The sequence below is a fragment of the Nanorana parkeri genome, unplaced genomic scaffold (genome assembly GCF_000935625.1).
Source record: "Nanorana parkeri isolate BGI_ZX_2015 unplaced genomic scaffold, ASM93562v1 scaffold2177, whole genome shotgun sequence".
In the NCBI taxonomy this organism is placed as follows: Eukaryota; Metazoa; Chordata; class Amphibia; order Anura; family Dicroglossidae; genus Nanorana; species Nanorana parkeri.
The window spans coordinates 12,838-38,787 of record NW_017308445.1 but is presented as its reverse complement, the minus strand read 5'-3'; the positions used below and the strand labels follow the sequence as shown (position 1 = coordinate 38,787).

Below are 25,950 nucleotides of genomic sequence, written 5' to 3'. Positions count from 1 at the left end.
CCCACCCCATTCATCTGCTGGCTAGATTCTGCTATTGGCTAATTCAAATTACCATAGCCAATAGCAGGCTGGCTATTGTACATGCCCACTGCCCATTGCTTACATTCACCTGCCAGCTGAGGAATCTAGCATTCACCGCAGCAAGATGTAAACAAAGAATTTTGTTAACAACTAAATAAATTTAGTTGCTAACAATTCTTTTTAGTGTGCATGTGTCTATCAAACAAATTGGGGACATATGCCCTTAACTTTTTTTTCTGGTTGCTTGAATAATGGATAATGAGGAGTTTACTGTATAATGTTTTCATTCAACCTCTTGCATGGGAAGGGGGTTTAACACCGCGGATGTCAACTGGTTAAAGAAGACAAATACCAGTAAAGTGCCTGTTTCAGCAGGATAAACATTGCTATTATTTATCTATCTTCAAGGAAACAGTACAGCTAGGTCATAATCTAACCACCTGCTGCTGATACTTTGCAAGGATTACAAACTCTGTAAGGGATTCTATGGCATATAGAAGAGCCAATTGTTTGAATATTCTGGATGCCAGTGAGGGAATAATGGAAGTCATTAGCCTAGTGATGCTAGCGGAGATACGGAGGATCGCAGCAGGGGCAGATGCGGAGGGTCCCCCCTTCTGTGATCCTAGTGATGCTCAAATGCTGCAATCAATGTTTAGCTAGATGTGCCACAAACTTTGTCCTGGTAATTACGTTTAGTAGAGGTGTGTCAACCAATTTGTCTCCAGATATTTTCTTAACTGGCAGTTGAGAGAAGCTATCCAAGCTGACCATACATTTCTCTCGATCAACTCAGCGGGCTGAATGAGAGAAATTCCTCAATTTCCCATTTTACACTATACGACGTGGATGGAGGAATCTCCACCTGCCGGCTATTGTATTCTGTAAGAGCGGAAAGAGAGTGTTTATTAGGGCTGCAACAACTAATCTATTAGAATCGATAATTAGAATCATTGTCAACCATTCTCATGATCTCTTAGTTGATTTTCGATTAGTTGCAGCAGCTGCCGCTCTGCTCCTCTGCTCTCCCCGCCTGTATCGCCAGAGGCAGAGAGGACACAGACCACTGCAGCCAGCACCAGTGGGGAGAAGAGACTGGGGTGACTCTGCATTCCCCCGCTGCCCCCCACCCTCGTACCGCTGCTGCTCGCCCCTTTACTCCTCTTCTGCCGGTGTTCTCCGAGGGACTGATAGAACACCAGTGTCAAGTCTCCAAATCAGCGGCTGGAAACAAGTGCCAGCCTGCTATTGGATATTTTAAAATTGCAATAGCCAATAGCAGGCTGACTATTGCACCTGCCAACTGTCAATCAGCAGAGGAGGACCTGAAGGAGAACTTTCTCCTTCAGTTCCCTCCTCTGCTGATTGACAGCAGGCAGTGGGTGCTGCAATAGCCAGCTTGCTATTGTAATTTAAAGTAATATATGGTTTGGGGGGTCTTTTACAAACGCTAGCAACGCAGCAGTTGAAAATCAAACCAATAGGAAAAAATTGCAGAAAATTCAAAAATGGCTTGGCCAGCTGATTTGAAAAATGTTCCGGAGGGCTTGGCAGCGAAAGGGTTTAATAAAAGATGCTATTTAAATTTTTTTTTTCCTTGAACCAACTGATCGAAAAAATAATCAGCCAATGAAACGATTATGAAAATAATCGCTAGCTGCAGCCCTATTGTTTATCATCCAATAGTGGTTAAGTGATGTAAATATGGGTAGGCAGCTGTCACTGGTCCAGGAAGTAGATGAACTCTATTTGTAAGTAAATGATAAACAAATTTTAACTAATGAATGTAAGATGATTTTAAGTCAGCATGCAGAGCTACATGCTGCTGTGCATTTTAGTAAAAGGGATAAAGGTCCACTTTTAAGTCCTGACAAGATAACATACCAAAAAGAAAACAGGAGCAAGCTGTGATCAGAAATCAAGTTGCAAGAAATGATCATTCCAATTATATTTTATATCATACAGTACACAAATAATCTATTTTCTTTTAACATGTCTACAGGTGAAACTCGAATAATTAGAATATCGTACAAAGTTAATTTATTTCACTAATGCAACTTAAAAGGTGAAACTAATATATGAGATAGACTCATTACATGCAAAGCAAGATAGTTCAAGCCGTGATTTGTCATAATTGTGATGATTATGGCTTACAGCTCATGAAAACCCCAAGAACCCCAAATCCACAACCTAAAAAAAGTAGATTATTACATGCAATCAATAAAACAAGGATTGTACATAGAACAATATCGGACCTCTGAAAAGTACAAGCATGCATATGTACTCAGTACTTGGTTTGGGCCCCTTTTGCAGCACTTACTGCCATTACTTTTGCACGATATTCTAATTATTCGAGTTTCACCTGTATAGTGACAGATCCTGAAAACACAGCAAGGCTTCAGGGATACAGACGTTTGTCTGGCCTAGCAATTAATAAGTCTGTAACCTAGATATGTACAGCCACTAATGCCCTATGGCTAGGATTTTAAAAGAACTCCGCCAAGTCACCCATTTGAAGAGATGCTGGCACTAGACCCTTCTAAAAGCAGCCTTCTAAGAAGAGATTTCAAAGACCTTCATAGAACACAGTGCTCATTTCAGAGCAGGAAATCATTTTAATTTGGAGGTGATTTGGGGAAACGTTGTTTAGAACATTCTTACTTTGCTCTCTTTCAAAATAGAGATTTTAAAAGAGAACTATGGGGTAACCTTTTTATTCCATAGTTCTCTTTAGGGTCACGGGAGCTCATATACTAATCTCCTTTCGTGACCCAAAGCTCAGAATATAGCGAGCTATAGCTTGCTATATACTCGCTATATACTAAGAGCGCCGCAGCCAGGGCGGATCCTGACAATACTGTCTAGATCCACCCAGCTAGCTGATTGATCGCGGGCTCTGCTCAGTCAGCACTGGAGGATCAGAGAGGGGAGGGGGGAATCCCTGCGGGGAGCAGTGACTGACAGTCACCGCTCACTGCAGGGAGACAATCGGGAAGTGAGCGGATCGGCTGCAGGTTTCTGCTCCCTTCCCAATCAATAGAGCCGACCTGTGACGGCTTCTTTGTCACAGGTCGGCTCTAACTATGAGGGTGAGGGGAAATCACTCACCTCATAGTTCTCCTTTAAGGCCTGATTCACACCTGGGCATTTTACAGCGCGTTCCAACGCGCTGTAAAACGCTCAACATGTGAAAACCAATAATTGCCTATGGGCATGGTTCCCACCTGGGCGTTTTACAGTGCGTGGGAATGCGCTGAAAAACGCCCTACGCCCAAAGAAGTACAGGAGCTTCTTTGGGGCGTATTTGTCGCGCGTATCCATTAGGATACAGCCGAATAGCCCTCTTTTACCGCAAATCGAGGTGCAAACGCACATATTCCGTACGCCCAGGTGTGAATCCAGCCTAAGTATATGTATCGTTTTTTTTTTTCAATTTGTGGATAGAATAGGGGATGGTATCTCATTAGGAAGATTTCCCTTCATTTACTGTCCCGTAGATTCAACAAGATTGGAGAGGTTATCTTTCCAGTGTGAAGGATATCCCCTCTTAGAAAGTTGGCAGAGGGACAAGTATTTACATGGGAAGATTTCCCCTTTATGAATGTTCTGGTGGGAATTCAAAATTTTGGATTCACCATCACTGGTATTTTTTTTGCATTCAGTTCAGCGTTCACATCATGCCTTCACACCATGTCCGGATCATGTACAGACCATAACAGTTTATTCCCGGACCAAAAAAAGCATCCCAATGTATTCCTATGGCATTTCTTGGCTCTGTTCACACCAGCGCAGTCGTTCCAGACAAAAAAAAATAATACTGCTAGTCTCATTTTTTTCTAGTCTAGAATGCACTGAAACACATGGAAATGCATCAAACACGCATTCAAAAGCACTGGGCTGCACCTAAAAGCCCATTTTAAGCTGAAGAAAAAAAACAAAAAAAAATCTGCAGATCTGCTCCAGACATGGTGTAAACATAGACTTAATGTAACTATGGAAAACATTTACAAAGTCCTGAAAAGGAACAAACATAAGTGGTATATTTGCACTAGTTTTCCCAGTCTTGAACACCCGGAAGCATTCTGCGCACAAACCTGAATCACATAAACCCTACCAACAAAAAGTGACTACCGAGATTACATTAAAATGATGTTACTGGGAGGAGGAACAGGCAGACTCCACAAGCTTCCACTTGTAAAAATCTACATGACCTACTTTTAGCAATGTTGTCAAGCTCCTCAGGTTTCACGGAATGGAGTTTGTTGCCTCTGAGTTGCCTCTCACTAAAAATGTACTTTTTATTTTTAAATAAGATCACCAGAAATTGTCACACTGGGTTACAGTATAAAGAAAAAAGTAGCTGGGGGGGGTGCATCGCAAGAGAACATGTTACCTATGTTGCCAAATATACAGTTCACACCATAAACCTAACACTGCATATTTACATTACATATTTCTTTCGTGGACCTGAGATTTAGAAAGCTGTAATGGAGGTTATTTTTTATACTTTATCTGTGTCAACCTGTCAGTGTACAGCTAAAATAGATCTGTTGCACAAAAAACACATTTGCAAGTTAACATGAGACGCTGAGAGCAGGCAATGTGAAGTGCCGGCACATTCCTCTTTACTCAACCCTTGTCTAAGCACCCAGGATCCAGACATACTTCATATTCTACAAGTTTGAGCACTGGCAGCCCTCTTGTACAATGCAGTTCACCAAGCTCAACGGACATTGAAAATCATGCCTATTGGGGGGCTCTGTCATGCCAGAACTCTAGTTAAAGTTGTTTTATGTCGACCTTACTTCAGCCAGGGGCCTCCAAAAGATCTTTTGAAATGCTCTGCCAACAGTCTGACACTTCATCATCCACATGTAAATAAAGACATGTAGGCAGTGTCATTCTACTGCTCAGACTGCAGATTTGACTGTGTCCTGCCGTTCAGGTAGCAATAAAGGACAAGGAAAAGACAGATCAAGGCTTGTTAGATGACTCATTGCTGGCAGAGAACAAAAATAACAATGTAGTGTATTAGGCAAGGGGGGGGGGGGGGGGGGGAAGCCACCTATAGGTCTTGAATATTGCAAAACCAACCCAAGCAGCTTACATACAGTATGTTCTAATGGAGTGTTCTTTAAAGTGACATTAAAGTCAATTTTTTTCCCTCCCAAAATGTTAATGTTAACACTTACCTTAAATGATGTCTCTTAATCCGATCTTCTTCTTTGTTCCTGTCCTTTTCAGCCTTCTCTCCAGCGCTGCTGCGGGTCTCCGATCCAGCGCTGACTCCTCTGTCCTTGCTGGCACTTCCTGTCCCATGGTGTCTGCATGCGGGTGCACGTGTCCATAGACTTACTTTGCATCTCTCCTCGTCTCCCGGCCGAAAATGCGAACTGAGCATGCGCCCGCCCCAAGATGCTCTTTGGCCGCCCGAACAGTTTTCGAATTTTCGGGCGGGAGCGCGCGGCAAAGTCGAAGTTTAAAACCGCTGTTAAATCGTTTTGGTTTTTTTAAACTTTTTGCATATATCTACTGCTTGCTAGCAGTAGATATATGCAAAAAAAACTGGAGGGTTTAGAGACCCTTTAAGGCATAAAATATGCAAATAGCCATAACACAGCGTGGCTCAGGACAACGCGTGCAGATCCTAGGTACTAGCCAAAGAGCGGACCTGTAAGAAGATAACAAGTGCAGTAAACCTGAACTCCGAACGAATGGTTATGGATGACCATACTTTACTAATTGGTGAATAAGAATGTTTTGCATCAGATTTAGTTTGTTTGATTCTCAAATTCTACAGTCAACTTCTCCGAAATAAAAAAATTACGATAAAAGCAATGGCGCGCCTATTATTATGATAGGAGAGACTGTCGGCTGTATTAACATTTCTCTGTCTGCAGATGTCACAGTGTGCTCCTGCATATATGACAGCATGATGGGGAATAAAAACAAAACTACAAAATCACAAGGGTGCTGTATATATTATTTAATAGGGGTTGGGTTTATAATTGGGCTTGGTAGGCTCTTGGCTAGAGGCAAAGAATGTGACTAGTGAGTACTCTGGGGAGTATCCCTCACATTGCTTTGTTGCAGGGATAATCTTCCTTTACTATGTACGATCTACAACCCAAAAACATTTCTACTGATTATTAGTCTTTAGTTTGTACTCGCCATCCCAATTTAAGCACAAAAACAACATTATACATGGAGATTGGCTGCAAAACTGCCATACAGGAGCTGGGAGAATGAGCAGACCCGAGCCTACGGGGGAAACAAAACATTTTAGAGGACAGATCAATCCAACTACGATATTGGTATAGGGCAAAGGAAGCCCCCCTAAATAAAAATAAATCATTTTCAGGAGGAAAAAAAAACAAAAAAGGAAGTGTGATGTGAGCAATCGACATGAGATGGGCATCCTCACTTTCGACAATGCATCTTGTTAATTTTGCTTCATGACTACAAAATGCTGGGCTGAGAAAGAAGAGAAACTAAGATAGGCCGAGAAAAGCAATACTCGTCAGTTTGAGGAATTTCTATTTACAAATGGACCACTGGGGTGAAAAAACAAGTCGTGTGTGTTTGACAAGTACGCCCATGTATACAAACACATTGGTGTCTTTTTCCTGTACAGCCTTCAGTCTTAGATGTTCATAAAAAAAAGGTTTAGCTGTGGCTGTTCAAGTGGAAACTAAATTGTGCTTCACTGCTATACACTTGTTTTACATTTCTAAACACATTTTCCCTATTGCCATTCCCGCAATGCATCAAAAAGGTAAGTGGAAACATGTCACTTTATATAAATCTGTCAAAGCCGTCCCTACTCAACTGGCAGTGAAGAACAGATTGAACTTGGCATTTGTTTTCTGCGTCTCCTGCAAATCTACATCTTAGGTGACAGATACCATTCATACCTGGGACAGGGACACAGTACTGACAGGGAATCAATACGCCACGGGCATCAAAGATGGGAATTGTTCAAATAAATCACATTTGTCATGCACTGACCCAAAAGGCAAAACAATCTCACTGCAGGAAATGTACTTTTATTGGTTTGTATAAATACATTAAAGCCTAACCCTCTCAAGATTTGTTTATCCAACCAGATTTGATACTGCACTTAGGAAGGGTCTCCTACTGGAAGCCGCATCTGAAAACTGACAAGTAGTTTGGGACTTTTCACTATTTTACTTTGTGGAGAATCTGGAGTTAGTAAAATATATCACTTGGCTGAGTCAGACATGGAAACATTTGGGTTCTGCTGTTTATGGACTTTTAACAAAAATAACACTCCTGCCTGGGGAAGACTAAATTCAATTCCGACAAGAAGGAAAGTGTCCAAACAGCCAAGACAATGGGTTGCAATTAAGATATTTCAAGACTCCTAGAAAGGGTAAGCCTGAAGTACGATAGTATACAGACAAAAATGAGTACAGGAGCAGGAAATTTACGGTTTGAGAACACCAAGTGTGTGGAAAGTCCCCTCCTGAGAACAAGTAGGATTCGAACAGAAAGTAGAAGGTACTGTGGCCCGGGAGAGATGATACACAGAAGACCTCCTTAATGAGCAACGCTTGCAATTCACTAATTCAGTGGGCCACTAGAAGCACAGTCTTGTATCAGTGTCAAGCTTCCCGATTCCAACAGTTCAAACAGGTGCTTAGTTAATGCCCCTAAAAGGTGCCCATACACTCCTCCATTTTCATTCAGAAATCTTCCAAGAACGGTCTTTCGACCGATAATCGAACAGTTGATGGGACACCAATACCATTTTTTTCGTACTGTAATCCCATTCGAATTTTCTCAAAGGTTGAGGCTGGAAAACTTTTTTTCAAAACGAACGGAAAATCAATGGATTAGTGGCGTTTCGTGCTAAAAAGAAAAATCGCAAGAACACTACACATGCGCAAATGAAAATCCATTCTGTCGATCGACAAAATTCGGTGAGTTAGTATTGCTAACGAACGATTATCGAAATCGCCATTGGTCTGTGCATGATGGGCTATTTGAGCTAGAATGGAAGGAAGGTTCTTGGCAGCAACGAAAATTTCTGATCGAAAATGTATAAGTGTATGGGCAGCTTTAGACTACCAAGAGGTCCCATTTTGGGTAACAGCCCAGCTCTGACCAATCCTGTAATAATAAATCTGGACACCAAAGGTTCACTGGAAATAGACTTCTCTAAAAACACACTCTGTGCAGCCACCGGCACTTTCAGGCCTTGTTCACACCAAATGCAGAGCAGATCCGCTCAGGTTTCTGCACACGCAGTGCAATGGGCTGTGCCGCATTTTTTATGCTTTCCGGGCCGTTTTTGGTAAACGGTTTTTTGTTTAAAATGGGCTTTCAGTGCAATCCAGGCATTTTTGATGCGTTTGCATGCCTTCCAGAGCAGGTAAAATAGGGCCTGCTGCAGTTTTTTTTACCTGCTTTGGAACTGAACGATGCGATGTGAACTGGAGCTAAAAACACCATTGGAACACATTGGATGCAGTTTTGCTCCGGTCTGTAACTGCTCTGCACCTACTCCGCGCTTGGTGTGAACAAGGCCTTAGGGTCCTGACGGATAAACCTTTGTCAGCTTCATCCTGTACAAAAATCTAATACAGACACAGAGAGGAATTTATCAAAACTAGAGCAGACAAAATCTGGAGCAGCTGTGCATGGCAACCAATCAGCTTGTTGTGTTAACATTTGAAAATGAAAGAGAGCAGCTAATTGGTTGCTGTGCGTAGCTGCTCCAGATTTTGTCTACTCCAGTTTCCCCTCTCTTCCGATCTTCGATTTGTTCGGGTACACCAAGATGTGAAAACCTTCCACACCTTCCCATAAATGACTCTAGTAACCTTTTTGCGACTGGAAAGTATTTTGGTAACCAGACGATCTGAAAGACCTTTCCTCTTCAAAACGGGTCCATTAGAAACTATGCTGTCAATTAAGTTGTTGATCTGCAAACGATGAAGTCCTCTCCAGTGCTCCTTCACTGACAGCAGGAGTGTGATAAACCAAAGACTTTTGGGCCAAAAAGGGGTGATCAAAATGAGAGAGGTCCTTCCTTCTTGAAGTTTCCTTTATGAATCAGAAGAAAGGGGAAGTCATCATAACATATCCTTGGATTCGCCAAGGATGAGCCAGCGCATCTATGCCCACAGCATCGCCCCCTCTGTTTAGTGAAAAGAGGGCAAGAACCTTTGCATTCCCTTGATTTTCAAACAGGTCCACTTGTGGTATACCTCATTTTCTCACAATAAACTGGACAAAAATGGTACAAAGTACAAGAACAGATAACAGACCGAGATCATTAACAGGGTAGAGAGAATATACAATAAAGTAATCAAAGCTAAATATATAAAAGGTTAATGAAACAGAGGTTCAAAAGGCTAAGCTGGAAACATAGAAATCAAGAGTGTAAGAAATAACTAACAGTAGACTAAGGCATACTTAAAGCACGCAGTCATGTATAAAGCTGGCCATACACCTATAGATTTTCTATGGTCAGATGGAAAAAGTGCAACATATTCCTCCATCTATGCTAAACTGTGTGGACGGAGGAATCTCCCACTGGGCCAAACTTCGGTATCTTGCTAGTCGAAATGGGTCTCAAAATACCTAAACAATCTGATTGGATGCAGGCATTGTTCAGGTATTTTAAGAGCCACCTGAGCCGACTAGCAAGATACTAAGGCTTGGCCCAGTGTGAGATTCCTCCATCCACACAGTTTAGCATAGATGGAGGAATCTGTTGCACTTTTTCCATCTGACCATAGAAAGTCTGCAGATAATCTATAGGTGCATGGCCAGCTTAATTCTTATGAGCTCTGGGGTTTAAGGGCAGTAGGCAGTAGGCACTGAATGAAGATTGAATGACAGAGGCTCAACAGACTGAAATAGTAGGGATCAGGATGACTGCACGTTTGCCAGGTATTCACAAAAGCTCCCCACAAGGAAAGAAGGGTTTCGTTTCAGGAGGGCCCTAACACAATTGTGCATGCAGAGCTGACTAAATACTTCAGTGATTACAAATATTTTAGGGAAGTGTGTAGCAGCAGTGGAAAACGGTTGCAATGCTAAGATTCTGGGTTTAGTAGCACACAAGGAAAAAGTCTGTTACAGCATTGCTGATTAGGAGCTCAGGATTAAGGATGGGCTCAGGCGTGTTTGCAGCTCCATGTGCCGAACCCACCAGGAAGCTGACAGCGCCAATCATGGGCACTGGGACATTTCCCGATCTCTGCAGCTGCGGATCGGGAAAATGCCTCAGTACCTGGGATTGGCGCTGCTGCGGCGCTGTCAGCTTTCCGGCCGGGCTTGGCACGTGGAGCTGCGAACACGCCCGAGCCCATCCTTACTCAGGATTTAGAGGAACACAGAAGAGGGAGGCCATACATGACAGTGGTTCAGGATACACTGGTCCACAGAAGAGTCTGTAACAGCACTGCTGATCTGGATACACAAAGCAGAATGATGCACAGAGGGAGCAGGCAGACAGAGAAATGCAGGCACACAGGACCTGGATAGTGGGAACTCACCGGCAGTGCATAGGTGCAGATGTGAAGGCAGCTCAGAATAGCATATGTGCAGATGGGAAGGCGGCTCAGAATAGCACACTGATGAATGGGATTCCAGCTCTCTTGGAGTATGAAGTGCGCACGTACGCAGCTACATAGGTTTACTCGGCTACATAGAATATAAATAAGCAGCCAGTGCTATTTGCTCTTCAGCAGAATACACTGGCAGCATACTTCATACTTGCAAATTATGGCAAACTTACCTACAAGAGTGACTCCCTCCAGCATTTACAGATTCAGGCTCATAGTTGCCAGTGCGCCACCCCATCATCTTTTCTGCTGCTTCTTCTAGGACCCCTCTTCCTCCCCTTGGCCCATGAGCAGCTACTGATGTTACCTCCTCTGCATGCACATGGAAGATGCATCATCGAGGGCACCCGGCACCAGAATGGCTGGGATTGTATGCTGCACCCAGGCATGTCCGGATTGACACGTATACCCGCCATTCCCCACTATTGTCTTGTGTAAAGTGTTACAGCCTTCTAGTTAGACACTTCAACCTCTCCTTTCCCTATTACTTTTTACCTTCTCCCTGTAAAAGGGGTTTAATTCATGTTATTGCAAGGCTTCCAGAAAGAATGTCTTTCCACCTCCAAACATAGAAAGAAAGTACATCCTTTATAATGTCAAGCCTGAATAAACTACAGTGGACTCTTCTCCAAGTCTTCTTGATAAGATGGACCCTTCCTGTCGATTCCACCATCTCAGCAGGTTGAGGTTGCCATACTATCCGCACAGACCTAGTGTCGGGAAGTACCGTATGTTCAATTGCAGAATCAGTATTTGAGACAGAACGCAAAGGATTAGGAGATCCTGTGAGGGCAGGGCGTCACCGCAGCACCAATCATTCACAGTAGAACGTTGTTAAAAGCACCGCTTCTGCTGGAGATCAGAAGAGGACCCAGCGCATCATGCGACCAGACTCAAGACTTTGAACATTTTACAAAACTAATTAAAATTAACTAACAAATACATTACACACAGGAAGGAGGGATTGGGTGCGCTAAGCTCAGAGATGGGTCCTAAACATTGGGAAAGGACCAGTAAAAGAAGGAAACATTCTGTGCAAGAGGTAAACCTAGCAGAGAGGAGTTCATATCAGTTCTAAAGATTGTCAGCCCACAGGCTCCAGCGACTAGAGATGAGAGGAACTGCAGCTACAGGTCTTGGTAACCTAAAGCTAGCAAAATTGATGACAAACATCATCCTCATCATCATCTCCTCCAATTCAACCATCATCCTCATCTCCTCCAATTCAACCATCATCCTCATCATCTTCTCCTCCAATTCAACCATCATCCTCATCATCATCTCCTCCAATTCAACCATCATCCTCATCATCATCTCCTCCAATTCAACCATCATCTCCTCCAATTCAAACACCATCCTCATCATCATCTCCTCCAATTCAAACACCATCATCACCTCCTCCAATCTTTTAACACGTCTTGAAACTTTTAACAACCTGTATTTTTAAAATACAAGTTGTGATTCTTTACAGATGCAGCAGAGTATCTGTAGGGGCATCACATACAAGGTGGCAGCAGAGTGTCTATACAGGGACAGCAGAGTGTATATATTTATACAGGGACAGCAGAGTGTCTATACAGGGACAGCAGAGTGTATATATTTATACAGGGACAGCACAGTGTCTATACAGGGACAGCAGAGTGTATATATTTATACAGGGACAGCACAGTGTCTATACAGGGACAGCAGAGTGTATATATTTATACAGGGACAGCAGAGTGTCTATACAGGGACAGCAGAGTGTATATATTTATACAGGGACAGCAGAGTGTCTATACAGGGACAGCAGAGTGTATATATTTATACAGGGACAGCAGAGTGTCTATACAGGGACAGCAGAGTGTATATATTTATACAGGGACAGCAGAGTGTCTATACAGGGACAGCAGAGTGTATATATTTATACAGGGACAGCAGAGTGTCTATACAGGGACAGCAGAGTGTATATATTTATGCAGGGACAGCAGAGTGTCTATACAGGGACAGCAGAGTGTATATATTTATACAGGGACAGCAGAGTGTCTATACAGGGACAGCAGAGTGTATATATTTATACAGGGACAGCAGAGTGTCTATACAGGGACAGCAGAGTGTATATATTTATACAGGGACAGCAGAGTGTCTATACAGGGACAGCAGAGTGTATATATTTATACAGGGACAGCAGAGTGTCTATACAGGGACAGCAGAGTGTATATATTTATACAGGGACAGCAGAGTGTCTATACAGGGACAGCAGAGTGTATATATTTATACAGGGACAGCAGAGTGTCTATACAGGGACAGCAGAGTGTATATATTTATACAGGGACAGCAGAGTGTCTATACAGGGACAGCAGAGTGTATATATTTATACAGGGACAGCAGAGTGTCTATACAGGGACAGCAGAGTGTATATATTTATACAGGGACAGCACAGTGTCTATACAGGGACAGCAGAGTGTATATATTTATCCAGGGACAGCACAGTGTCTATACAGGGACAGCAGAGTGTATATATTTATACAGGGACAGCAGAGTGTCTATACAGGGACAGCAGAGTGTATATATTTATACAGGGACAGCAGAGTGTCTATACAGGGACAGCAGAGTGTCTATATTTATACAGGGACAGCAGAGTCTATACGGGGACAGCAGAGCATCCGCAAGGACAGCATAGTCTATACGGGGACAGCAGAGTGTATTTATTTATACAGGGACAGCAGAGTGTCTATACAGGGACAGCAGAGTGTATATATTTATATAGGGACAGCAGAGTGTCTATACAGGGACAGCAGAGTGTATCTGCAGGGACAGCAGAGTGTATCTGCAGGGACAGCAGAGCATCTGCAAGGACAGCATAGTCTATACGGGGACAGCAGAGCATCCGCAAGGACAGCATAGTCTATACGGGGACAGCAGAGCGTCTACGATGCGGGGACAGCAGAGCGTCTACGATGCGGGGACAGCAGAGCGTCTACGATGCGGGGACAGCAGAGCGTCTACGATGCGGGGACAGCAGAGCGTCTACGATGCGGGGACAGCAGAGCGTCTACGATGCGGGGACAGCAGAGCGTCTACGATGCGGGGACAGCAGAGCGTCTACGATGCGGGGACAGCAGAGCGTCTACGATGCGGGGACAGCAGAGCGTCTACGATGCGGGGACAGCAGAGCGTCTACGATGCGGGGACAGCAGAGCGTCTACGATACGGGGACAGCAGAGCATCTATAATACGGGGACAGCATAGTGTCTATAATACGGGGACAGCAGAGTGTCTATAATACGGGGACAGCATAGTGTCTATAATAAGGGGACAGCAGAGTATCTATAATACAGGGGACAGCAGAGTATCTATAATACAGGGGACAGCAGAGTATCTATAATACAGGGGACAGCAGAGTATCTATAATACAGGGGACAGCAGAGTATCTATAATACAGGGGACAGCAGAGTATCTATAATACAGGGACAGCAGAGTATCTATAATACAGGGACAGCAGAGTATCTATAATACAAGGGGCAGCAGAGTATCTAGAATACAGGGGCAGCAGAGTATCTAGAATACAGGGGCAGCAGAGTATCTAGAATACAGGGGCAGAATACCGTAGTATGTAGAAGAGTGACTGACACCTCTGCTGAGTGTGGGAGTTCCTGGCAGGGTCTGGTGTACAGCCCACACAGTTTCCAGGCTCAGCCTATTACAATCACCATAGTGTTGCAGGGAAAGCTTAAACTCTTCCATGTATGGAGAACAATGTCACAACACGCACACACCCTGGGCACAGCAGCAGCAGCCAGCCTTGTGCTTGCAGTGACTAGACCCGGTATTCTCTCTCCCCGTACAATGTGGACAAAGTCACTTCCTAGCAGTCCTCACCCCCATTACAGTGACAGGCCGCTAACTACGTCACGGGTCGGTGACAGAACTCCTGAGCAGGCAGGTGAAACACTCCCGTCACTCCCACCATATACTGAGCTCCCCCCCAGCCCCGGCTCAACCTCGCCGCTTCCATTTACCAGCCTCGATGATCGCGTAGTCCGGGTTGCTGTGTATACGGCGGCCGGAGCGGGACGCACCGAGTAAAACGCGTTGCAGCTTCGCAGCCGCAACCTAGGCTGCGCTGTGTACTGGGGCTGGCGGGTCAAGGCCAATGGAGAGGGAGGAGCTGCTGGTGCTGCCATCTGCTGGATCCCCGAATGCTGACACCTGTGAGCCGTACAGCGATGGAGCGGACAGACGTGTGCCATTTATCCATAGGTCATAGACCGACTGCGGGCATCGCTTAACCTCTTCGTGTCTGCAAGCCTGCAGCTTTTCACACCATTGTTGTGCAGGAGATGGGTTTTGTTTTGTTTTTTATTTATTTGCACCATTACATCACTGTGAAATGTCAGTGTTCTCTAGAGAAGCCTTTCTCAACCTTATTTTAGCCATGGCACCATAGAAAAGTATGCAAAATCTCCAAGTACCCCCAATTAATAATAGAAAAACCATATAGAAAAAAAATGACGTGTGGCCCCTCGAAAATGTAAGATCCTTATCACAGAGAGGGCTCTGGTATGAATTTTAAGGGGGGCTCCACGCAAAAACATAAGGATCAACACCTCACATTCACAACAGAATTCCCTTTATATGAGGATCCCCCTTCACATCAGTACCCTCCTTTACATCAGGAATCCCCTTCACATCAGTATCCCTTTTCACATCAGGATCCCTCTTTACATTGGGATTCCCTTCACATCAGTATCCCCTTTACATCAAGATTCCTTTTCACATCAGTATCCCCCTTTACACCAGGATCCCCCTTTACACCAGGATTCCTTTTCACATCAGGATCCCCCTTTAAACCAGGATTCCTTTTCACATCAGGATCCCCCTTTACACCAGGATTCCTTTTCACATCAGGATCCCCCTTTAAACCAGGATTCCTTTTCACATCGGGATCCCCTGTCACATCAGTATCCCCCTTTACACCAGGATTCCTTTTCACATCAGAATCCCCCTTTAAACCAGGATTCCTTTTCACATCGGGATCCCCTGTCACATCAGGATCCCCCTTTACATCAGGAGTCCCCTTCACATCAGGATCCCCCTTTACACCAGGATTCCTTTTCACATCAGGATCCCCCTTTACATCAGGAGTCCCCTTCACATCAGTATCCCCCTTTACATCGGGATCCCCCTTTCACATCGGGATCCCCCCTTCACATCAGGATCCCCCTTCACATCAGGATTCCTTTTCACATCGGGTTCCCCCTTCACATCACAATTCCTTTTCACATCAGGATACCACTTTACATCAGGATTCCCCTTCACATCACAATCCCCCTTCACAATGTGATCTAGACATTTAAGATTTGTTTCGTTCTAAATTAGAATTCGGACAAACGGCATAAAAGTCAAAAATATTCAGAAAAAATTTCCGATGCATTGGAAGCTTCGTTATCCAAAATTTACATTCGTTCAGTTTCTTTTCTTCTTTCACTCCGGAAATTCGGATGCATTCCAATGTCCGGATATGACAATATTCATCTGAGTTTCAGTTCGGAACAACACAAATCTTACATGTCTAGAGACAATGAATTGGCGGGGAACGGAAGACAAGTATCCAGTCTCTTCTTTAGCGCCCATTCAACATTTCCCAACCAACGCGCAACATGAAGTTCCCCATTATTATCACTGGTGCCCGGTCACCCCAGAGTATTGTGTCGCCTGTCAAGGACATGAGCTGTTTTTTGGGGGGGGGCATTATTTCATGTCTTTGGCTCTTAGAAGTCAATAGGAGTGCTTGGAAAACTCACATAACACACGTATTCAATGCAATTTCACAACAAACATCTCCTCCTCCTCCTAGTAACTAACTTTCCATTGGCTTAAACACTGACGCTCAATCCTAAAAAAAAACTCAAAATCAACTGCGAACAGTCAAGTGTGAATGGTGGCTTACATGTATTTGTGTCTCTGAATGACTAATTAGGACAGGGTCTCTTTAAATAAGTTAAAGAACTCCGGGAATTTAAGAAAAACTTACCCTTGCAGTGGGGCTACCCCCAAACTACATGGGTTTTCTAGGGAGCTCAAATAAAGCAGTTTTACTCAACTAATCCTCAGTCCCGCAGTGTTCAGCCCTGACCACTCAAGTGATCCTAGGTCCCTAAGCAGTCACTGATCAACTCTCTCCCCCTCTGTTCCAGCTCTGGAATATCCTGTTGGCGTCCTCACACCCAATGCAAGTCTCTGGATCACCAGAGCCCAGGGGAAAAGACCTGCAGGGGTCAGTCTAGCAGCCCAGCGGATTAGGTGAGTATATCTGCTTTGTGCCCCTGGATCAAAAAGAGCACTTAACCCTTGCAGTGCAGGGGTAGCCCCACTGCTAGGGTAAGTTTTTTTCAATTCCTGGAGTTCTTTAATGCATACCCCCGTCGCCTTGTACTTACTTTAGAGCAGCAAAGAGCTACGATCTACACTAGCTGAGTGCTTCTTTAGGCCTTAAGCTGGCCATACACTAATATTTTCTTTGTTCAACTCGCAGGCTGAACAAAGAAAATGTAACAGATTCCACCATCAACATTTACGGGCATTGATCAAGGAATCTCCCGCTGTCCTCGTATTCTGACAGTGGCTGCCGGCCGCTGTCAGAATTCCCAGAGCTGGCAGCTGATTGGCTGCCTGCTCTGTTCATTAGAAGTTTTTCTGACTGTCCCCAATGATCAGCTGATGGAGGGATGCCAACCAAAAGGGTGCAACCAGCGGCACCCACTGTGAGATTTTCAGCCGGTTCATCAAGAGCCATCCGCAATTTGCATAGTGTATGGCCAGCTTTAGGTGGCAGGGCCTGTGTTATTGTGCATGTGAGGCCTATTCTCAATGGGTTTATGGACACTAGGCAGCACAAGGACATTGGAGCAGAGGAGATTTAAAATGTAAGTTTCGGGATGTGCTACGAAAAAATAGAGATGACTACAAACACAAGGCATTGAACATGATTTCGTTATTTTTAATATTGGGTTTAGTGACACTTTACCTTTATTAAACAGGAAATAATGGAGGGAAAGGAGGAATGGATGACTTCTGTGGTTTGGACAATTTCACAATAGAAAGCATTCTCTGGGATTACAGAAAGTCCCGACATATGCATGCTGGATAGATGTTCAGAGGGCATTTCAACACAATTCTGCTGGAGTGTTTGTAAAGCATTGTTGCCCAGTAACACCTGGGAAATGGTGAAAGTATTCCCGTTTTTTACATTAAAAGGGTTTCTAAACCCTTAGGTTTTCTTTTGCATACATCTACTGCTAGCAAGTCATTTGTTTTCCATGTTATATACTCAATCATATGCCAGCTAATAAGAAAATAATGATTAGTTGGTAGACCGGAACACAGCTTCATTTTATTTTCAAAGCTCCGTGAACCGCTTCAATTTAATAAGTCATCCTCTGTATCTTCCAAACACCTGAGAAATGCTGCCCTATGCCTTTCCATGGCAAGACCTGGCCTCACTACGTAGGAAACATGCCCATTTATCCAAGATGCCTGAAATGGGACCACTAAGAACATTTCCAATAGTGTACTGCTTTGGCAGATGCGTTACATTTTAATGTGATAGTGCCCCATATAAATAGACATTATTTGCAGCTAAGGACATTGTGCTGTTTTGTCAACTGAGCAATTCTGATCAGACATCTCCGGTTGACAGTAAGATGATACGGCCATCTTCAGCTAAATTACGTATTTTTATAAGGCAGTTCTTGTATTCCAATTTCAGCCTTTGTACCCATCCTATTAATACTTTGACTTATTAAAATGATCAGATTGTCAATTTCTAGCTTTCTTTGGTCCACGTTCCATAAAGGGTTATTAAACCCTCAGCGGTTTTTGCATCTATCTACTGCTAGCAAGCAGTAAATAGATGCAAAAACATTGGGGGGAAAAAAAAAAAAAAAACTTTTCAAAACAGGTTTAAGCTTGCCTGTGTCTTCACCGCGTGCTCCCGTCCGAACATCTGAAGAATTTTGGGCGGCCGCAAAGGATCTTAGGGTGGGCGCATGCACACTTCAGATGTTCGGCCAGGAGACAAGGAGAGACACAAGGTAAGTCTATGGAGCAGCGTGCACACGCACAGACACCGTGGGACGTCAGAGGAGTCAGCGCTGGATCGGAGACCCGCACCAGCACCGGAGGGGACAGCTGGAAATGACAGTGAAGATGATCGAATAAAGAGGCATCATTTAAGATAAGTCCCTACAGCAGGATTGGGAAGGGGGGAAAAAATTCTGACTTTAATAGCTCATAGAAAGACATGTTTCTGGTGTTTACAATATATGGACAATACACCTTTGAGCATAAACAATATTCCTCCCCACAGTAACATTAGGTGGTGGCATGAAGCTATTTATGCCTGTGACCTGTTTGATGACTATACTTCTTACAGCAGCTCAGTGATTCATCCACTGATGTAATGTGCTTAGAAATATACTATTTTACTGGCTTGCTGCTATGATGTTGTAATCACAAACCCTGATTTACCAAAGAGTAATTACCAAGAACTGAAGCTATGCTACCTCTAACACCAATCAGATATAAACCTACCTGAACCCGATTGGTGACTGTAGGGAACAGATATTATTATTATACAGGATTTATATAGCGCCAACAGTTTGTGCATCGCTTTACAGGGTTAAGCAAGAACACTTTGATACGCCGCACTCTGTCATCTGTTCACAGTAACTGCTGCTTCATAAGCACCATTCCATTATTGTTATTTGTCCTAATTATTCTATGAAAATTGAATCAAAGCAGAAACAGTAGTGACACAATTATACAGTATGAGGACAACCTGGGCAAGGAGCTGTGATATGCAGGTGAAAGAAATGGGGGATCCCCAAGAGCGGGGAAACCAAAGTGATCCATACCTAAGAAATTCAAAATATTCCCAGGGAGTGTGGAACCCAGAGCTACTGTGATACATTAACATCACACAGTGGTCCTAAGTCTCACAGCAATCTTTATGGAGTGCAATTTATATATAACTGTCATCATTTTTAATTAGTCCCATATCTTTAAATAACTTCCCCATAATACCAAGGAGGCTATAAGGTGAGCAAATCCTATAAAATGATGACGTCCATACATAACCCTTTACAGTCATCTCTTGCAAACAGACTCAATTTACTGTTGTGGTTGCACTGTGTAAATGCCATAAGAATACAGACATTGATGTATATTTAATAAATACTTGTTAGAGTCCCACTTTATTGCATTCGTAAGACCGGGTGTACAGCAGGAATTAAATTCTACCAATCTATTTGAAGATATAGTTTTTGACTTCAGCAGGTGCTTTAGCAGGATCCCCACCACGCTCCAAGTACAGGTTGTTGTATGGATACTGCTTGGGAGCCTGAAATGAGACATAATGACATCTTTAGTTCAAAAAATGTTAAAAAACACACACACACACACACACACACAGTGGGGTAGTGGTTAGCACTTGGGGTCCCTGGTTCAAATCCTGGTTAGCTCACTATCTCCGAGGAGTTTGCATGTTCTCCCTGTGCTTTCGTGGGTTTCCTCCGGGTACTAAATTCACGCTTACGGGCGTAAAATTGTTGACGCTATATAAATAACAGCCTTGCTCTCGGAAGTCCTTTTCTGAACGTTTTATTTCCAGTTCAATGATTAACAGTACTAAGAGCAGAATCATAGCCAGGCAACTAGCTTTCTCAAGGCCAGCGCCTGATAGTGGTAATAGGCCTTTAGCGTGTTGGCTTGCAATAGTAATTATTCTTTAATTTAAAATATATTTTATTTTTTTACAGTCCATCATTTAAGGTAAGTGCTTACACTAGCATTAGGGGGAGGGGAAAAAAAAACTTATCCTTTAATGTCACTTTAACTTTATTGCTATCAGGTGTGATACTACAGAGTAAGTGACAGGTGCTCTTTACAGAGACCTACTGTATGTCACCTATGGACCCCACAAAAGCTCAATAAGCCTGAACCAAAAAGTGACAAAATCATTGTCGCTTCTAGGTTCCCTCCAGTGCAGCTAGAGAGACCCGCTATACCCAGGTCCGCACGAAGAGTAACAGAGCCGGCAGCCATGGCACAAAGGGAAGGGGGGAGTCACACTTTTCAGCAGCACACAAGTGATTTGGTGCCACTACAGTATTGGAAAGCCGGCTGCCAACAATATCAGTGTATATTGTGTGTTGTGTGTTGTGTGTTGTGTATCTATATTTACACACATAGTATATGTACCTGGGAACTAAAGTTGTTAACTACATACAATATTATGTACAATATAAATAAATATGCAATACGTACAATAGGCTGATACGATGGAAACTTTTCTCCAAGGTAGAACAAAAATCCCATAACGGCAAAGAACCCAAAGACCAATTTAACCATCCAATCAAAGGGCACATTACATGGCGAAGTATCAACTCGGTTCCGGAGGTACTTATCAAAGTCCCAGTGCAACTAAAAATATATAAAAACAAAACGAAAATAGATTATAAACACAGTATATCACCTGCACAACGTTTTAAGTCAGTATATGTAGAGTTTCATTTCAGTGTTTTTCCATAAGCCAGCATTGACAATGTGACATTTCTATCCGAATAATAAAAAACGTAAAAAAAAAAAAAAAAGGAAGCACCTCAAAGTGGTCCTGTGCTTTGTCCCTCAGAGAGATAACATTTACATGGTTAAGAAATATTTTTTTCAGTCAGGTAAATATGAAAAATAGCATTTTAATGGTTAGCATTCTCTATTTTAACCAGTAGGTGAAATACACACACACACACACACAGTAAAATGTTTATTTTTTTTTAATATTTGAGGTGCACCGAAATTAAATTTTGCAACCAAAAATAAAAATAAAAAGGTCAGACCAAAACCGCAAAAAAAATTCTAACCATTGTAACTTTTTTTGAAATATTTTAATTTTTTTTATACTGTATTTTTATTAAATATTTGTTTTCTTAACTTTACTGCTGGGGACTGCGGTGAAATATCAGGGGTCTAAAAAGACCCCTATTTCCCTTTTTGAAAAAGAGATTGAGGACAGAGAGTGCTCAGTCATACCATAAAGAGTGCGTTCGGCCGCTGGAACGCAACCCGGCCAGTTCACTTTGTTTTGGGGCTGGAGGGGGTGTGATGGTGCATTGAAGTCAATGGCACCGCACCCCTCCTCCCTGTAGTACGATCGCTGGCACCCAAACATGTGGTCCAGTGCGATCTGCAAAAAAATAGTGCATGCAGCATTTTTTTGCAGATCGCACTGAACCAGAACGCAGGCACTATTGTGCCATGCGTTCGGGTGCCGGCGATTGCACTGAAGGCGTGGCGGCGGTGCCATTGACTTCAATGCACCGCCACTACCCCTCCAGCCGAAAAACAAAGTGAGCTGGACGGGTTGCATTCCAGTGGCGGAACGCACTCTTTATGGTGTGAGTGGGCCCTCATTCTCTTTTTCTGCATTGCCTGTTATAAATGAACAAGAATCCTCTATACGGAGTGTTCCTGTTCATTCATAACTTGTGGTGATAGCAACCTATACTATGTATACAATCATGAATGAATAGGAAGTGATATAGATCACTTCCTATTCATTTATAAGTGGTACATAGTTTAACTCCCCGCTGGGCGCTGCGCAGTGTCAGAGGGGACATAGAGCAGCGCCCAGCGGGGAGGAGAGCATCTAGGAATGCACCGCAATTTTGGCCGAAAGATGGCACATTCAGCATTTTGCCCAAAGTACCATTTTCGGCGCCTGAAATTTCGGTGGAATGTGTCAGAGGGGATTAACAGATCTTTAGCACAAAAAGTTGGTCAACGAATTTTCAAACAAATACAGGCTGGCACATCTTATATGATTAATTTACCTAGAAACATTTATCTTAGCCCAGAAGTGCGGATCATTCTGCCAGCTGCTGCTCTTTTTCACCACTAGCAAGGTCTGCCCCCCCCCCAGCCAACCCTATATGTATACATTGCAAGGCATCATGCATGGGAAACTGGCAGATTGTAATATGTTTACATTCTGCTGCCAACCGCGGAGTCTAGCCGCCGCTGACTGGCCGGCAGCAAGGTTAACACTAAGAATTTCCTTAGCAACTAAATGCATTTAGTTGCCAACAAAATTTTTTTAGCGTGCATCAAGCAAAACTATTTTTTAGTGTGAATCGAAGGCAAAAAAAAAATAAAAGAACAAACAAAATCGAGGACATAATATATCCTCAATTTTTTTTATCGGTTGCTTGAGAATTAAGGTTACTTGAATGCCGGATAATGGGGAGTTTACTGTAATGGTTTCTTATGGTGCCCATACACTTTACAATTATCTGCAGATTTTCTGTGGTCAGATGGAACAAGTGCAACGAATTGGCCAAGGTGGAGATTACTTCATCCACACAGTTAAGTGTAGATGGAGGAATCTGTTGCACCTTTTCCATCTGACCATAGAAAATCTGCAGATAATTGTAAGGTGTATGGCCAGCTTTAGAGTGACTGGCAGACATGACAAACAGTGAAAGCTGAAGGTTGTGGGCAGGAGGTCAACCTACTATATTGAAGAATGACATAGTACCCTAGGTTGCAGGACTCTTTAGGCCCCGTTCACATATAGCGACATACCTTTTGCAGCGGATCCGCACGGCCGGGATAGCGCGACTTTCGGGGCGACGTTCCAGCGACGATCCAGCGACGGTAGCGCGACCTTCCCCGTCGGGCTCCATAGAAAAAAAGCAAAATCGCGCAAAATCCGCCGAAAAAAGGGTCCGGTAGAAGCGACTTGCGACCGCGACGAGCGACGCGCGACATGGAGTTAAGACAGCTCCATTGAATAACATTGGCCGGCGACTTCTCGCGATATCGCGCGGCAAAAATGCGCGATATCACGGCGGAAATCGCGCGACAATTCGCTATATGTGAACGGGGCCTTAGCATCTAAGCATACATACAGGAGCAGGTGACAGAACAGGTTTACTTTAACTGCTGGTATGCCAGTATGATTAAAAAATATATAGATCTATCTATAGATATCTATATCTGCTTCATCCAGTCTTGCAAACAACTCCTTACCGTCTCTCCCCAGTTTCTCCTAAAATCAGAATGGTCCCATGTGTACCATGGGTCTCTTTCTTCCTGAGACTTTTCAGGAAGCATTGGATAGTCTCCAAAGCTGGAAAATAATACGTAAATAATCAGTCTTACATGGAGGCATTTATTAATTTGACAACATTGCCAAAATATCAAAGCATCAAAAAAAAAAAACAAAAAAAACACACAGCTAAATTATAAACATTTTAAAAGGTTAGGGTTTAGATAAGTTAAATACTCTTCAAATACACAAATATATTTTATGGGATGCTTTTAACAGTCGTGTCACAGAAAAGAACAGGGTTCTGAGAAAGTGATACAACCATTCAGTGGACATGGGCCTCTTGCGATAAGCCCCCATTCACACATTTTAACTGCTTCCCGTCTGCCGGCCGTTTAAAAACGGCCAGACGGGAGTGTTCTAGACGCGGGTGGGCATCTAAAACGTCCTTCCCCGCACCCCCTTGTGCGTGCCGTGTCGTGCAGGTAGCAGGGCTAAATGTAGAGAGGGAGCAGTTTTGTACAGGTGATCTCGAGCAGCTGTACAGCCCCCCAAGATCACTTGTAAGCAACCTGATTGTCCCTCCCCGAACACTGCCTCTCTCTCTGTCTGTCACTGCCCGCTTCCTCCATCCCCGCCGTGGTTTTTGGTGTCCCCCGCCCTTCTGGGGGACCCGGGGGCCACAACAAGTTTCTTCAGGATGGAGAGCAGAGCTGAGAACAGACGTTCTCTGCTCTGTGTGAGCACTGACACAGGAACGCTGCATTCGCAGTCTGTCACAGGAGAACGAGCAAAGTGCTGTGCTACTCCTGTATTGGAGGTGACAGATTCCATAAAGAGAACCTGTCGCCTCTAAATGCCATATGCACGATATTCTAATTATTCGAGTTTCACCTGTATGTGTATGGAGACGCAGGAACTGTGCACCCTCATGCTGCTTTCCACAGCCGCGCACAGACGGTGTAAGTCCTCGGATGCAGACATGATGGATTCAGGTCCGTACACGGCCTGTGAGCAGCTGTCAAAACTTGGTGCTGCGGGAAGCAGTGTGAGGATGCACAGCTCCTGCATCGCCATAGAGTTGAATGAGCTGCCCACACGCATCTTCCCGCAGCTCCAGACCGGACCCTGTACAGGGCAACACGCCCCGTGTGAATGAGGCCAAAGGATAAGCTAAAATGAATTGCACTTGTGTAGACCAAGTTAAAGCTCACCCCATTCCTTCATCTGGGTAGGGTTTATAGTCCGCCAATGGCAAATTATATTTCTTGGCAGCAGCTGCCATTTCTTCTGGTGTCTTGGGATAAGGTCCAGGCATAAGATGAGAGGGAAGATCATGAGCTGAAGCAAAAAGCAGAACAAGTGTTAGGATTTAAACAAACCAAATATACATCCAGAGGCATTAGGGTATTGCTGTTGTAAACACTACAAACTTTACCTTATTCTGGGTCTCAGACTATTCTATGATTTAGCAAGAATATAGGCGCTAATTAAGATGAAACATTAAAGTGACACTAAACATAGGAGGTCAATCTAAGCCCTCGTTCACACCTGAACGTTTTGCAGCGCGTTCTACACTCGACGAACGCTCAAAAATATAAATCCCATTGTATTCAATGGTCTCGTACCCACCTTGGCGTATTTCCGCCCGTCCCTAACGCGCTACAAAACGGCCCACGCCTGAAAAGGTACAGGTACTACTTTGGGCCGTTTTGTTGCGTGTTTCCATTGGGATACAGCCAAGTAGTCTTCGGAAACGCGTGTTTGTCGCGCGACTTTTACCACGAATCGCGGTAAAAGACGCGCATATGCAATACGCCTAGGTGTGAACGAGACCTTAAAAATACATTCAAGAACCTTAACTATTATTAAAAATGTATCTTATTTGTGTATCACTCGGCTGTAGATCCTCAAAATCATCTCTGAATTTGTGCTGACACTGTCCTTCCTTCTGGAGGGGGGCTGCTTTTGTTCCCCATGGTCCCTGTGTGTATTGTAAAGTAGACACCGCTCCAAGCGTGCTCCCATGATGGACTACAATCTCAATATAACCTATATAACTAAACATGAGATTGTAGTCCATCATGGGAGCACGCTTGGAGCGGTGTCTACTTTACAATACACACAGGGACCATGGGGAACAAAAGCAGCCCCCCTCCAGAAGGAAGGACAGTATCAGCACAAATTCAGAGATGATTTGAGGATCTACAGCTGACTGATACACACGGTTCAGTATTGTTAAAGGAG

At 43.7% G+C, this 25,950-nt stretch overlaps 2 protein-coding genes across 2 annotated transcripts in view; both read right to left on the bottom strand.

The window, feature by feature from the left end:
* Nucleotides 1-14,756, bottom strand: part of SEC31B (SEC31 homolog B, COPII coat complex component) — a 77,618-nt gene extending 62,862 nt beyond the window's left edge. The window contains exon 1 of the mRNA XM_018572931.1: nucleotides 14,618-14,756. The gene's annotated coding sequence lies outside the window, so the exon portion shown is untranslated. The remainder of the gene's footprint in view (nucleotides 1-14,617) is intronic.
* A 5,083-nt stretch (nucleotides 14,757-19,839) lies between these two features.
* On the bottom strand, nucleotides 19,840-25,050 carry NDUFB8 (NADH:ubiquinone oxidoreductase subunit B8). The gene is made up of 4 exons (XM_018572927.1): nucleotides 24,918-25,050; nucleotides 23,685-23,784; nucleotides 20,925-21,080; nucleotides 19,840-19,998 (listed from the first exon to the last, which is right to left on the bottom strand). Exons 1-4 carry the CDS (start codon nucleotides 25,019-25,021, stop codon nucleotides 19,903-19,905), a joined length of 456 nt encoding a protein of 151 aa, XP_018428429.1. The 5' UTR covers nucleotides 25,022-25,050; the 3' UTR covers nucleotides 19,840-19,902.
* Nucleotides 25,051-25,950: the final 900 nt, after the last annotated feature.